Source organism: Pseudopodoces humilis, chromosome 5 (genome assembly GCF_049639895.1).
Source record: "Pseudopodoces humilis isolate 2021_Gansu_Grassland_sample_001 chromosome 5, ASM4963989v1, whole genome shotgun sequence".
Classification (NCBI taxonomy): Eukaryota; Metazoa; Chordata; class Aves; order Passeriformes; family Paridae; genus Pseudopodoces; species Pseudopodoces humilis.
Window position 1 is genome coordinate 55,173,786 of NC_142204.1, and position 15,995 is coordinate 55,189,780.

The 15,995-nt window shown below is 39.3% G+C and overlaps 1 protein-coding gene across 2 annotated transcripts; it reads left to right on the top strand.

The window, feature by feature from the left end:
* The first annotated feature begins 232 nt into the window (after positions 1–232).
* On the top strand, positions 233–15,512 carry ALG12 (ALG12 alpha-1,6-mannosyltransferase). 2 transcript variants are annotated; one of them, XM_005519207.3, is made up of 10 exons: positions 233–427; positions 4,154–4,343; positions 4,490–4,622; positions 5,138–5,311; positions 6,658–6,852; positions 8,230–8,333; positions 8,789–9,012; positions 9,754–9,923; positions 10,110–10,185; positions 14,200–15,512. In XM_005519207.3, the coding sequence occupies exons 2-10, from the start codon at positions 4,179–4,181 to the stop codon at positions 14,429–14,431; spliced, it is 1,473 nt and encodes a 490-aa protein (XP_005519264.1). In that variant the 5' UTR covers positions 233–427; positions 4,154–4,178; the 3' UTR covers positions 14,432–15,512. The 2 variants fall into 2 exon arrangements, with proteins under 2 accessions (XP_005519264.1, XP_014104572.1); XM_014249097.2 differs by lacking the exon at positions 233–427 and adding an exon at positions 745–934.
* The last annotated feature ends 483 nt before the right edge of the window (positions 15,513–15,995 follow it).

Consider the following 15,995-nt stretch of genomic DNA (forward strand, 5'->3'; position numbering starts at 1 on the left):
CGCGCCAGCCACGGGCGCTCCGCGTCAGCCCCACACGCGCGCCAGCCACGGGCGCTCATTGGTCGAGACGACAGAGCGAAGGGACGTGGTCCAATCAGCGGCCGCCACGCTCCGAACCAATGGGAGCCCCCCGCGTGCCCAGAGAGCCGGGCAGGGGGCGGGGCGGGGCAGAGCTGTAGGAGAGGGCCACACCCATCGGCCTCTTGCGCCGCCATCATGAGAAAGGGCAAGCACCGGCTCCGATGTGGCTTCAGAGCTGCCCGCCATTTGTATTTGACAGCCGCCTCGGAGACCTCCTGCTGCCGGGGGCGTGCCCTGCCATCACCTAATATGGCCGGCGGGGGAGGCGGTCACGTGCTCTCGGGACTGGCGCTGCCGCTCCCGCGCTGCCGGCGCCCTCTGCGGGGTGGCCACGTGGGCGCGCGCGGTGAGTGCGGGACGGGCCGCGGGCGCTGCCCGGGGCGGCGGGGCGGGTGACAGGCAGGCAGGGAGGGAGGGAGGGATGGATGGATGGATGGGGCGGCGGCCGAGCGGGAGAGCCGCCAGCTGTCCGTGCCTTTGCTGCAGCCAGGCCAGAGGGCGTTCCCGGGAGCCCCGCCGGGCGCTGCCAGGCGGCCGCCCTAGCTCTCCGCCTCCCGGACGTGGGAGCTGTGGTGTGGCGGGAGGGAGCACGGCCGGGCAGAGCCGGGCAGCCGCCTCCTGAGGGGTGTGCGCGGGGCGCGCTGCCTTGCTCCTGCCGCGGGGGCCTGGCGGCCCCGGGGCGGCGTCGGCGGCTGCAGGAGCAGCGGGTGCTGTTTGGCCACGGCCTGAAGCCCCCACGGAGCCCCCTCACAAGAGTGACCTGACACAGGCGGCACCTCAAACCTGCCTCGGCTGGGCTGTCCGGGTGTCCCCTGCGATGGCGGCGTGGGGAGGGTGTTCGGGTTGGATTTGGGTAGGTTTCAGTCGAGAGCATTCTGCATGTTTTTTTATCCCGGCCCCAGGAGTGCCATTTCTTTATCGCTGCGTCGTACCTTTGTGTCTAGTGATGTCCCACACTGTATTTCCTGCCGCTACCTTCTTTCCTTTCTCCTGAGTTTGTTTTTGGTTTTTGTTTTTTGTGGGTTTTTTTTATCTAGTCTCGAAACTCATGAGGATGTGTATATAAGCATTTTTTCCTAATACAAGAAGAAAAGGCAGTCCCAGCAACTACAAGGTTTACATCTGCCCTCATTGAGGTATTAATTCTAGAGCAAACTTGAAAGAGCTTTTAGAGCATAGGAAAAATGCCATGGAAATTTAAGATAATACAAAATTAGTTTTTTCAAAGGTAGATCAAGTTAAGAGGGAAGACCTTATGCTGGGGTGCACTTGGTAGTTCTGCTTAGATGCCTCCATGTGAGGCAGTGAAATGACTCTAGACAGATTTAACATACAGTTTGGCTGCCAAACTCTAGCTCTTCTGAAACCTGTCTGAAAAACATAAATAAGCTAAATTTGGTAAATTTTTCACGGGAGGAGTAAAAAAATCTATGTGAACTAATGATACTTCCACTGAAAAAGTATAAAACATAAACAAACCATTTTTGATGGAAGCACCTCAGCTATATTTTTTTTAGATTAAAACCCACATTTTTTTTTTCACCCAGTTTAATCCCAGGGAAGGATGAATCCTTTGTTTTAAAAATCCTGCTCTTCTATGATTCCATCTTGATGTAGATTCCCGTGGGAGGAGTCAGTGTGGCTATATTGTAGAGGCCTGAGGAAGATTCTTCTGAAGGTGCCAGAGTGTAATCAGTGGACAAACCTGTGTGTACTTGGTTATGGTTATTCCTCTAAGCTTCATTATTAAATTATTTTTATTAAGGGAAAGCCTGTTTCTGTGGTTTTGGCATTTAAAAATTAAAAAAACATAATTGCAATTATTTGCTTTTATATAGCAAATTTATTTTAATTATCAAATTCAATGTCTACCTGTCTTGATAAATTCCAGTTGAATTTTGATGCTTGTCAGCATCAATTTTCAATAGAGCAAGTTATCTTGAGTCTTGACAAGACCACTGAATTTATTAGGCTGTATCCCAGAAACCCGGGTGTTGTCTTCATGCTTTGGTTTTTTATCTTCTAGCATGTTTGCCTTCAGGAAACTTCAGTATCTGTAATGCATATAGTACATCTTCAAGATGTACACGTATGCTGGCATGCTCACTTTTTTCAGGCATACAAAAGGATTGGAGTCAACAAGATTAAAAAAAAAAAGCTTGTGATAAACTATCTGTGGGATCTATAGCTTCACTTCCATTCTGATTTAGGAAATTTGGTACTGAGTATTCATGTAGCTACCAGCTAAAGATAGTGGGTGCAGGCTCTGTTGTACATTGGTCAGAGTATAATGAATGCAGTATTTATAGGTGATGGCAGCAGCTCGTTGTTATGCAGATGATGTAACTAAGAAGGAAGAAATAGAACTTCTTGGCACTTGGATCCTTTTATAAGGATTTATTGAGTCCTAAAATACCTGCAGTGTTGAGAAGCTGTGAATTTGGGGTAAGGAGTACCTACATTGTGGGTGAATATGCTGTTTCACCTGATGCATGGGCTGCTCAAGTGTTGTGTTGCTGTGTGCAGCAGTGGATTGACCCTTCAGTGTCCATTTTTCTCCTCAGTTAAGTTTGCCCAGAAATGTGAGATTCTTGTGCATTTATTGGAAGAATTTGCCTTCTATAGACAAGAATTTGTGCAACATAAAATGCCCTGTGCAGGAACTTAATTCTTGCCAGACACTTTTTGAGGTATCCTGGTGTCAGTCCCATACATCTTTTTCGACTCCTGTGGGAAAAGGATTCTGTTGTAGCATAAACCATCGTTATCCATTCTTGTGAAGAAGTAATACTAGACACAGGTTAAAAAGGCTATTGTTACTTCCTGGGGTGAAGGGTTTGTTTAGGCTCTTGACAATGCTCTTTGAGCCCAGACTGAGAGCTTCAGTTACAGTCTTCAGCAGAAGCAATCATCAGAAAAAGATATGCAGAGTCAATGAGATATTTAAAATAATATGCAGATACATGCAACTTACAGGAAGTACACAAATTTCAGGATTTATTTGTGCTAGGTGTGAATACAAGGAACAAGTGAGCTCACTTGTTTTTGCTGATGAGCAGCACAAACATCAGTTCAAGAAAAGGTAGTTCTAGGAGGCAGTTGCTAAGTGATGCCATGGCATCTGCCAGTTGTCATACATCTGTTTGATGGACATATTTAGACCAAAATGCAGGAGAAAACATCTCTAGCCAAAACCCCAGTTGTACCTTAGAAGTGCTGGTTTTGAAATTTTGTCTCCGAGAACAGAACAAGAATAACAATAACCAAAATCTCTTGTATTTTATTAAATTGTAAACTTAAAAAATTTTAAAAGCTTAAATTAAAAGAACATGAAGTAGATTTGCTCTGGCATCACGTGAACACATGATTTTATCATGATGATAAAATGCAACATAAATACTACCATAAGAATGGCTCAGTGGTGTTGTGAAATGAAGCACTAGGGAGGGGTGGCCTTCATTTCTGGGAGAAGTGTGAGGTACAGAGTGTCTCTTGCCATAGTGACGTGTTTGGGTGCCACAGGGCATCTCTTGTCCTTCTCTGGCCAAGTCCAGACCTAGCTGCTGTCAAACCTAGGAGATCAAAGTACTCTGTTCTGAATAATTTCTCATGCTTGTGGATTCTCTCCCACTGATTTTGGAGCCCTGAACAAACAAGAGAGTATGTGCTAAAGATCATGGGTATATCCAGTGTCCAGTTAAAGTGAGGGTAAATTACAAAGCTGTCTGTCCCACAAATCTGAGGTGACACTCAGCAGTGGGGCAGTATGAAAGGCAAAGGGATATACTTTCTTTTAGGGTCCATGTTTTGAGTTTTTTAGGTGAAAATTAAAACAATTATATTTACAGATGGTGGCATAAATTCTGAAATGCTTCTGGACATATTTTTGACTACCTTAATCCACTGAATGTAGTAAAAAATTTCCTGGTTTTTTTGGCTTACTAGTCTTTGTTTAAACTTTTCAACTGCTGTAGTACATTTTCCTTGCAAAATCAATATTTTTTTCTGGTTGTGCACTTCATGCCATATTATTTATGTAATTTTAAAAATTTTTTCTTTTTAATTACAATAGAATAGATCTGAACTTCAAACCTAAGATGGCTCAGAAGAGGAGCTCAAGTGGGAGGTCATTCCCATTGCTGCTGCTGCTTATTGCTGTGGCCTTTGTTCATTTAACTGTCTGTCCCTTTACAAAAGTGGAGGAAAGCTTTAACCTACAAGCTATCCATGATGTGGTGTACCACCAGCTGGACTTGGATAAGGTAAATTGAAAATAATATCTTCATTTTTGGACAGTGATAAAGATGGCAATTCCCTGCAGTACCTGTAGGATAAATGTGGTGTGAATATGATTTATTTTTCCTTGTTTCTGATTTGCCTTCTTTTAAGTAGATTCTCCTTTTTGCAGTATGACCATCATGAATTTCCTGGAGTTGTCCCAAGAACGTTCCTTGGACCAATTTTTATTGCTGCTCTTTCCAGCCCAGCTATCTACGTACTTTCTGTGCTAAGAATGTCCAAGTTTTATTCTCAGCTGATAGGTATGAGAACTTCAAATCCTCAGAGATGTCACCCATTAGAGCATCAGTTAAAACATTTTTGCTACATTTGGATCAGTGGTTAAATTGTGATATTCTTTTCTTTAATGAAGGAAAACTCAAACCATGGTGCTTGGGGCCAGCATGGCCATTCCGTTCCCTCTTCAGGGAGTAACTAACAGCACACAGAAAGTCTGTGCTAACAAATGTCAGGCAGTGTAAAATGAGCAAGTGTCTCAAGTCTTCAGAGAGTACACTCCCATGCACACTTCAGAAAGGATCCTTAACTTTGGCATGGAAGCACTGACCTTTGTGCAGAACTACCAGACAGATTAAAAGTGGATTAGAATAGATAAACTAAATGAAGTTTTGTTTGGCTTTTTGTTTCTTTGAAGGTAGTTATATTGCGGTATCTTAAGTATTAATCTTCAGAATGTCTTCCCACTTATGTAACATGGCCATTCATCAGTGATCCATCTGATAATACTCTTTAATTCCTGTTTTTATTCTCCTGATAGTCCGAGGAAGTTTGGGGCTCTGTGTGATTTACACATTATGGAAGCTGCAGAAAGAAGTTAGAAAACAATTTGGAGCAACTACAGCATCAATCTTCTGTCTCATCACTGTTACTCAGTTTCATTTGATGTTTTACTGTACAAGAACGCTTCCTAATGTGTTTGCACTTCCATCTGGTAGGTATTTAAAGGGAAAAAGATTAAAATCTAAAACTTACTTTCAAATGTATCAGCAGTTAATGCGCAGGAAAAGTATGGTCAGACCAAATTAACATATCTACTTGATTAAATTGTGTGATAACAAGACTAGAAAGTTAGTTTTCTAGTCTAAATTTCTTCCTCTTTTTTTGCCATATATGCATACAATGACTGTTGAATCAAGTTTTATTGAATGTGAGTACGTGTAGATTTTGTCAGATATCTTTAATTAGCTAAAGGTTTCAGTACACGTGTCTAATGCATGAAGCATAGAGCTATGAAAAAGGATGAGGTATACCTGCAGTTCAAAAAAAAACCCTGTGAACTTGGTCTGCAGAGGAAAGGACTTTCTCATGGGATTGTAGAAGAAATTGCTACTGCAACATCTCCACCTTCCTCTTCTAAAGCTGTCTACAAATTCAGCAGTTTCTATACTTAGAGTAAAAAAAAATCAAAGTTAAACCCTTCTCTACATACACAGTTTTCCCCCGGAGATGATAAAGAGGAAAATTAATCACATGTGACAGATATTAACTGAGTCACTAAATGCTTCAGTGCAAGTTGTTCTGCTAAGAAAATTAGGAGGTTGATGTAAGAACCTGTATAGATGAGAAATGAGAAACAAAAGCAGATGGTCAGATAAACTGTGTAGTAATGTCTCAGATAATTTATGCTTATTTAAAAATGCAAGTTGTTTCATGATTTTGTACGTTAGTATTTTGTTTTCCTTAGGATCCAGAGCACTTTACTATGTTGAGATTTAAATTACAAGTAGAGACAACTTCATCTGTAGAGACAGGTGTCCCACCTAATCATGTAAATGAATTTATAGATCTTTCTCCCTCAGCAGTAGTCTGTAGTCTCATTTTTATGTTTGAAATGGGTTTGCGTTATAGTGAATATAGAATATACTCATCCAAGAGAATAAGCCAACTGCCCAGCTGATATTGAGTAATAATAATGATGAATCAGTTTCAGAAACTTTTAGTACTCCCTTAAGGTTTGTTTTTCTTTCCCCTCCTCAACAGCAATTAAATACAGTGTCTAGAAAGAGTTCCCGTGTGTTCCTTCTGTGGTTATACTTTTCTTAATTACTTAAGCATCAACAATATAAAGCTGTGCATTATTCCAAATTGTATTTCTCTCAAAGGAAGAATTTCTGGACTAGAAATGGTAGAGAGACCAAGAGAGGATTGATGGGAAGTTAGAGGAACAAGACACCATTAAATGTTACCCTTCAGAAAATAAATAATTCAGTATGTTGGATTATATGTTTTGGGGTTTTTTTGTTTGTTTTGTTTTTTTTTTTTTTTTTTTTTTTGCAGTACTTCTGGCGTTGACATTTTGGATACAGCAAAAGCAAAGGCAGTTCATTTGGTTCTCAGCTTTGGCGATTATAGTCTTCAGATCAGAGCTCTGCATATTCTTAGGCCTCATGCTCCTCGTGACGTTACTAACTAAAAGAATCTCCATTTTCAAGGTGCTTTCCCATGCTGTTCCAGCTGGAATGTTTTGGTTGGGTAAGTGCTTGCTTAGAGGAAAGCAAATGGCATTAAGTTCAAGAGACGTCTGGAGTTTTGACTGATTTGTCTGTTGAATGGTCCTTAAGGAGTTTTTTTGGGGCGTGGCAGTGGAGAAAGGTTAAGTGGGATGTTGTGAGTTGTTTTTGGGTTAGTTTGATTCTATTTTCTAATAATATGACAGGATTTTTTTTGTATCTTTGTGAGGAAAAAATTTCTGTGTGAGGAAATAGATGTGTGCAAAGCAGAGAAAGCTACTGTGGCCTCTGGGTTTAGATGCTTACAGTATAATGTCCTGATCTTAAAGAGGCTTAGAGATGTGCAAGTTAACTTCAGTACAATTAGTACCTGGCTTTGGCTACTTGTGCATATTATCTGTTTGTAACATCTATTGCCTCAGCTATCTATAAGCTGAATCACAAGATAAAATATAACTGTGTGACAGACAGAGATAGCAAGCAGGAGGGTTGTGAGCAGAGCTGCAGTTCAGCTCTGTTCTGTTATTAAATGAAGTTTAACAGCTTAAGTGATCTCCATGCTGGAGATGTTGAAAAATTCCCTTTTCTCTATCCGTCCACAGAAGACCCATGTATATATGCGCATAAATACTCTAAGCTGCTCTGCCAGACTGCCTAATTAAAAATGCTGTTGTCAGATACGTAATGATGACCCCCAGCAGTGTGCTGTCCCTTCCACAGAGTGCACAATAGAAACACTAAACATAAAATTGTTTAAAAATGCACTAAAATTGTGCATTTGGACGCACCTCAGTGGATGTCCAATGGGAATTAACCACTGGGCACCCCCATTTCCTATCTGAGCAAAATCCTTAAATACCAGAGCAGTTTTCAAAGAGCTGAGTGGAGGAGATAGGGCTGACAGTTTTGGTATTTTTTTTTGCTTTTCATCCCTTATTCTCCTTCACCCTCCACCTAATGAATAGTAGCAAACTTTGTGATTATTTCTTCTAACTTAACAAAGAACAGTTTTAGCTTCACAATAAAAAATTATTTAGTGTTACTTGAAGTTATCATGAGCTTCTTACCATTCATTACATTTAATGCTCTTAGTAGTCTTCTAAAACAAACCTCAGTTAAACCATTTTTTTCAAACCTGGGGTTGGAGTGGGGTGAATCCAAATTGGATTCATGTCTAACATGCTTCTTTAAAGGCTTTTTCTCAGAAGTGCCTCCCTTCTCTGTATTTCCCCTGCAAGACAGACATATTCAGCCTTCTCTGGGGTTTTGGGTGAGGTTTACAATGCATGGTTCAGTTTATGTTGGTCTCGATATTCTGTACACATGCTATTCAAATGTGTTAGTTTGCTTTTCCCTGGTTTTGAGTTCATGCAGATTTGTATCTCTTTAATTCTTTTAGGGCTAACAATTGCTGTGGATTCTCTATTTTGGAGGCAACTTGTGTGGCCTGAGGGGAAAGTACTCTGGTATAACACAGTTTTAAACAAAAGTTCCAACTGGGGAGTATCCTTTGAAACATCCAGAGAAAAAGAACACTACCAGCCAAAGCAAAGACTTGATGTGACTTATTTCTGAGACTCAGGGTGTTAGATTCTACTTTTCATTATTTAAAACTTAAGAGACAATGTCTGTCTCTTAGGTTTTTCTGCAAATTGTAAGTCTCCTCTGCTAACTTTTTTCCTGCCTCTTTGTGTTCTACCGATATAAAGCCAGGTTTCTTTCCCTTGGTTTTTCATGTTGGCCATCATTAGTGCCATTTGATGTGCCTCTGTTGGGTAATGTTAATGTAATTATGCAACTGCTTTTAGTTCTCCAAAGATAAGGCAGGATATGAAAGGCTGGAAGAATGTGTATACAAAAAGTATACTGCATATTTGCAAAATCTGTGGGTAAATAATGTAAAGAATGGTTGCGTTACTTGTTAGCAGTGAAAGCATCCTTAACTCTTTACCTTGAAGACCTCTCCCTTCTTGTGGTATTTCTATTCAGCCCTGCCTCGTGCTTTGGGATGCAGCATAATATTTGTACCTTTAGGGGTAACGGAAAAGAGAACTCGGATTTTACTTCTGCCAGCACTGGGCTTTATTTTCTTGTATTCGTTTCTCCCACACAAAGAGCTACGTTTCATCATCTATACTTTCCCTGTCTTCAACATAGTGGCTGCTAAAATGTGCTCACGAATGTAAGTTCAAAATCCTGTTTATTTATTGTTTTTTTTTTCCTCTGAAAATGCAAAAGGAAAACTATTGATATTATTTTTATGCACTTTTTTCCATCTTGAACTCTGGATCATACTGAAATATTCATATGCTGTAGAAAGGAGTTTGAGGTCTTTGTACCCATTTGACTGCAGAGAGGAGTGGAAACAGAGAAGAGTCAAATGGGGCTTTTGATGGGACTGTTTGGCAAGTCTGGAGGAGAATTGAGAGTAGAGCCCTAATTTTACTGTTACGTTGTTACAATGCAGTTTATTTCATCTACCAGAAAAAAAGAGATACTCCAGTGTACTCCTGAGCTGTTAACACAACTTACCTCAGGAGATAGGTTAATACACCAGCGAGGCTTGTGAAACATGGGGTTAAATATTTATGTTTGGGTATATTGTATAAACAAACTGAAGTTCAGAGTTTAACTTCTTTAAAAGAGAATATATTCGTAGTTGAAGTTTTTAAACACAGAAATACTTAGCTTTATTGATAAGTTTTTCTTAGCTTTACTAATGAGAATATTCTAATTTAAATGTCATTAGAAGTTAATTATCTAGAAATTAGTAATAAATACATGACATGCTGGATTAATAAAATTTGCATTAATCTTTATTATCTAGAGGTGGAGTTTCCATAACAGTTGTGTCACAGTAGTCAGTGACCAGTATGAAAGAAAATAACAGTTTATTCTTCGTTGTTTTTCTCTTCCTCAACAGTCTGAATAACTACCGGAGATCCTGGCTATACAAACTTGGATCTTTCTTTATTATTATGCATCTTCTACTTAATGCTGTTTATTCAGGAACATCTTTATATGTTTCACATTTCAATTATCCTGGAGGAGTGGCAATTCAGAAGTTACATGAGTTGGTACCTTCTACAGCAGGTATGTAAAGCTGGCCTGAGGTATATTCACCTAATTTTAATTTCAGTGTATCTTTTCATGTACTGAACACCACTCCTTCAAACTAGGTACATGCATCTTCTTTGTTACTATTTTGTTAATTTATTACTAATCAGAGTGTAGTTGGAAGAGTTTTGAAAGTGTATTCTTTTTTCTTTATTTATGTAGATGTCTCTGTTCATATTGATGTGGCTGCAGCACAAACAGGAGTTTCTCGGTTTCTAGAAATCAATTCTGATTGGAGGTATGTTCTGAACGAGGTATTTTGATTTGTGGACAGTAGCCTGCTCTTTCCTTTTTTGCATATGCACAGGGACAATAATTGCAAACACAATTTCTGGTACAGCATATTTATTAAACTAGCTTAAGAACAATATGAATCTGCAGAGAATTTTGGATGTCTGCAGTACTGCCATTTCAGATATAAAGCACAGCAGTGTTTTTTCATTGTTTTGGTTGGTTGATTCTGATTTGCCTGTATGGTATAGAATATTTCAAAGGACAAGAGGAAATGGCCTCAAGTTGTGCCAGGGGAGGTTTAGGTGCGATACTAGGAAAAAATCCTTCATGGCAGAGGTTGTCAAGCATTGGAACATGCTGCCCAGGGAAGTGGTGGAATTACCATCCCTGGAAGTGTTAAAAGTGTGGATATAGCACTTGGGGCCATTGTTTAATGGTGGATATGATGGTGGTGCTAAGGTGACAATTTGGCTTGATGCTCTTCGACATCTTTTCCAACCTTTATAATTCTATGATTCTAAAGACATCAGAAACAGCACAAAAATTGTTAGCTTACCAAAATTAATACCAATATGTTTAATGAGGCTAGGCTTGATACCCCATTAAACCTAAACCTGAAAGAGTTGTTCTTGGCAAACAGTATATATAATGATTTGTTTGCCTGAATGATGTGTGGCAATGTGAGGCTCATGTACTTTTTAATACTGAAAGTCTGTTTTTATGTGGAACATCCTTCATATAGATGGCATGGAAGCTGCTGCTGTGAACACAATCGTTAGCTCTGAGGGAAGGATGCTGAGTGCTTTGTTACTATGAGCAGGGTGATACACAAATACTTTCTCAGAGTTGGAATATTGGAATGAATAGTAGGAGACATTGTGGGCTCGCATCATTTGCTTTTCAGGATGAAAACAAAATAAAAATGGGCACCTTTCTGATTTTTAGGCCTACCTCTTCAGCTGAAGCATAAGGTTTTAATTTAAATGAAAATTATCTTAATGAAAATGATTCATTAGAAGGTGACACAAAGCCTCCCTTCATACTGCAAAAAACAAAAGCAACACAAGCAGAGTTTGATTTAAGAGATATTCTGAGCATAGAGTTCTTTTACCCCAGTTACAGTATTCAGGATCAGATGAACAAACATAATTTAATTGTTGGTATGTTGTGAGATAGAAGTACTTTGGAAGTAAAGCAGAAGGGGAAAGAATGCTTCCAAGGGAATTACAAAAATCATTGATCTCGCTATGCCTTTTTATTTCCAAGCACTCTCATGATGCTACACACTGTTAAAAGCCTTTTCAATTACCTGTTTATTTCATATTGTGTTTTTGTATGTTGCATCTAGAGAAAGTCTTAAGCCATGAATTGGGAAGAGTCATTAAGCTGCTATAGTACAAGGGATAGAACGTGCACGATAGCTGTTTCAATCTTTGCAGTTTTTAAATATACTTAAATACACACACTACCCTGCATACAACTCTACTCTCTCAGTAGTGCTTCATTCCAATGAGCTTTTTGAGTTGGTGAGTGCTGGATTACTTTGTGTTTATAAGGCTTGTAAGGCCTAGTGGCATTGGAAGGTGAATTAATAATATCCCTGTCACTGACTGATGTTTCATAGTGTTGCAGCTACAAAGCAGTTTCTCTCTCACTTTTATCTGTACTCAGCAAAATGAAGGCTCAAGGAAGGGCTGATTCAGCATAAATTTTCACATTAAAAAAACCAGGCAAAATCCACAACTGAGCATCAGTCATATACAGGACTACCACTTGGTCTGACAGCACAGTAGTGCAAAGTTTAGTGGCACCAACTGTCCATTTTCTTGTTGTTCAAGAAAGTGACAGCCTTTCAGATGGGTAAAAATTAACATCTTTATAGACATACAAAGATAGGTCAGGTGGAAACAGATTAGGGATGGGGTGGTTGTGAAGGCTGATGATTCATCAGGTAACTACAATCCATAAATCATCTTAAAGTTATCAGCTTTCAGTAGAGTGCTCAGATTAGATCTGTTTGCCTCAAGAAAAATGCAAGTGATGTTTTTTTTTTCTTCAAAGGGTGATTGAAAGGAGCTTGATGCAGGTTCTTAAATGGAACAGGTGTTACAATCTTGTCTTCAATTAGTGCAGTCTCTTTGAACCCTGACTAAATATGCTGTGTAAGCTTAAAGTATTTAAAAATAATAAAATTCAGAAATGCTTGCAGCCAGATGAAAGGCCTTCTACTTGCTGATGAAGAAAATGTGAAATTAGTTGGTAAGGTAATTACAAAGTAATTACGTTCCTTCTGCCAGTTTGGATATATCTACCAACCTAAGGGGTATTGTGATATTTTTGGAAATAGCAGGTGAAATTAGCATGCAATTGTTTTAGAAGAAGAAGAAAACACCTATTCATTGTGCAAATTCTGCATTATATGGTGTATTTAGTGACCCTTATGAATTCTGTCACCCTGGGATCTTTTCTGAGTTGCCAGAATTTTAGTTAACAATCCACACAAAACCTCTAGTTTTCTGTAAAGTACTTCCTTCAAATATCTTAAATATTAATGCCCCGTCAGGCAGCATTACAAAAATATCAATAGATACTATTTTCAGGGAATTCAGGCACATGAGAGGCCAGGCCTGCAAAGATGCAGGCTGGATTTAATCCTAGGTGCATTTAAGGGTATGTAGGGCTGGGACTGCACTGCTTCCCTACCTGTGTCCACGTCTGCAAGGAAAGTTACAGCCTGAATAAGGTGCCTCTGACATGTGTGGAAGGATTAAGGTGCCTAAGATTAGGAGCTCCAAGTGCTGGTAGAAAACAGAACAGGGCAAGAGAAAAGGTGAAGAACGGGGCACTGGTCTTCACTCAGGTTACAGAGCCTAACAGTGGTTTATGGAGTGTTTTGGAGTGAACTGACCTCTTTCTTCTTCTTTGAAGTTGCTGGATTGAGGACTCAATCAGGCTGCCATGTCCAGTATGGATATCCTAACCCTTAAGCTATAAATGGCACCTGACTCTACTCAGTGAATGAACAAATAACTATTGCGAAGTAGAATCATGTCCTCATGAGACAGTGAGGGAGATCTGTCTCAATTCCTAGAAGATTAAAGAGGTTCATACAGTTCTTAAGCGATAATGAACTTCAGTTTTGGGCTTAGATGAGATGAAAAGTGACTGAAACTAGATCTTTCACATCCCTGCCAAATGGCTAAGTCACTTGTTTTCTCATCCTGTAAAATCCTTCAATAGCTAGAGTGAACATAAGTCCTTTTAAGAAACAACTGTAAGTGTACATAATAGCCCTAGAACTCAGTAGTTATTTTTAATATTTTTTTTTTAATTTTACATATAATTTATATGTATTCTGGTACTTAAACAGCTCATAAAAGCTGACCCAGAGTGACCTGCCCAAACATGTAGTAGATCAGGAAACTGAACTTAGAAATAGCAAGTGCCAAATGAGCATTGTAATTGCCAGGCTCTTGCTTTCCTCCAGTGTTCAAGGAGGTCTTCTCCCTGCTATTCTCTGAGGCTCCTACTCTAATGTATGACTACCAGAAGAAAAAGGTTTCTGCTTAAGTACCACATAAGGTACTTTTTAGAATTACTAAAAAACCCACAAACAAACAACAGCAAAAAAAACCCAAACAACCCCCCACCCCTTCCCATTTCTCCAAATGCGATTCCTGTAGGGTAAAACTTAAAAATTGGTCCAGTTTCCTACAATTTTAGGCTTTGGAGTAATTTCTCCACTGAATTCAAATAGGGAACTAGTAAAAAATTTTGTAGGAGTTGTGATTTATATCACAATAGCAGCAGAAAGACTTGCTGGAGTCACTGGAGTGACTGAATCCCTACATTCTTCAAAAATACTGTTTCTTCCTCTAGTACTATTTAATCAGGAAATATAACTGAGAACATTAGTTCCTTTTTGTGTTTCATCTTGGATGCTACATGCCACTGCAATAATGGCCATCTTTAATAGGTAAAACAAGGAATAAAAATAAACCCTCTTTATTCTTTACAGGTATGACAAAAGAGAAGATGTTAAACCAGGAGACCAGTTGATGTTTTCTTACACACATATACTGATGGAAACAAATCCTCTTCAAATATCACATTACAAGACAACCCACAGGCCACTGGCAAATATACCTGGCATCAGTAAAATTGGGTTGAACCTTACTGCACTACCTCCTTTTACTTTAAACTTGAAACCAAAATTAGTACTGTTGGAGAAACTTCCTCTATCATCTTGACTGTGATTTTTAAGTAAGTCTTTGATGTGATTTTGCTGATGACTGAACTATATAAGACAGCAACAAATTGTCATTCCAGCACTGCACCTCAGCTTCTGTGGAAAGGCACAGAAAATCTCCGTACCTGCCAGTTGGTATTTAGCTCCGTCCTGTTTCTTACATAAATAATACAGTGCATTCCTAGTCAGTATATTCTCAGTATACTGAGTTGTATTGCTAGATATATTTGAGAGAGGTTGCCTACAAGTTCACTGATATTGAGTAAAACCTGTGTACTTGGTTTGGTAGTCTGTTTCATCACGTAGCACAGGTATGTCCTAATTGTCCTATATAAGATAGAAAATCAACAGGTTTGTGCTAGGGCAATAATATGTAATCTATGTGTGCAAAGATGTATTACTTAATGTATTTACAGGATTGTAACCCCCTCAGCTGTCAGGTTGCCTGTGTGAAACCTAGTGATGTTACCAACATAGAAAAGCCATATTCATTGTAGTTTCATCCTAATACCTAACTGCCCTGTAGGCTACCAAACTAATGAAATATTCACTTAAAAAGCAGTTGGACCTCTTGACAAGTGTTTCATAACAGATTTGAGTACTAAGGATGATTATCTTCATTCCAACAGTTCAAGAAAAAGTAGTAACTCGGATTTCTTGGGAAAAACAACTTTTAAAATAGTGTTTCTCCTCTTCTGTAATGATATCATAATTTGCAGTGCAGAATTTACCTATGAAAATGTCCATTTTAAGATAGGTGCTGTTTTCTTTTTTTTTTTTATTACGTAATCCCTTTGGAAAGGAGTACTCTAATGTGCCATTTGCTGCATTCTATAAACTAGAGTAAGATTGCATGCTCTGTAGTTTCTTTACTAGATTTTTTTTTAAGGATGTCTGCATAAATTGCTGAATGGAACAAGGAAAAAAGGTTAAAATTCTGGTTAGGGCCAGTTGTAATGTGACAGAAGCTCCTTTAGTGTAAAATGTCAGAATCACTGAAATTATCACAGCCAGAAAACTATTCCTTGCTGACTGAAAACTTGAGTAAAATCTGATTATGGAATAAAGTGGTTTGGGTTTTTTGTTTTGTTTGTTTTCTTTTTATTCTAAAATTGCTTGATTCAGGAACTACCTTTACTTGTGTATGTTTCAGTTTTTGGGACCATGTTTACTTTTTAGCCTCTAGATTATATATCAGTGGAACTGATCTGGTGGGGTGGAGCCTGCTCCCCCGTGGGTGGCTGTTGTTGCCCGGGCTTCCTTGGCCTGAGCAGATCTGGCAAAGGCAACCTGCAGAACTTGTTGGTCCAGTCTCTGGCCGCTCTTGAAATTTAAATCATTCACATACTATCTATTTGATTTGTCTTTGGAAAAAGCCGTAGCTTCCTCCAGAGCCAGTCTGAACATCAAACAATTCACAAGAGACAGAAGGAAATGCATGTGCAAATAGCTGCAGAGTTGGAACCACACAAAGGAAAACTTTTGTTTAAGGATGTAGGTAGGCCTTCATATTAAGGCTAAACATTGACTTCATGTAACTCTCCCCCATGCTGGACTCCACAACT

Excerpts from the sequence above, each read along its gene's own strand:
- ALG12 (XM_005519207.3), top strand. The coding sequence starts at position 4,179 with ATGGCTCAGAAGAGGAGCTCAAGTGGGAGGTCATTCCCATTGCTGCTG. Across the intron at positions 8,334-8,788 it reads ACAAAAGTTCCAACTGGGGA|ACCTCTCCCTTCTTGTGGTA; the intron begins GTATCCTTTGAA and ends TTTACCTTGAAG. Across the intron at positions 10,186-14,199 it reads GAAATCAATTCTGATTGGAG|GTATGACAAAAGAGAAGATG; the intron begins GTATGTTCTGAA and ends TATTCTTTACAG.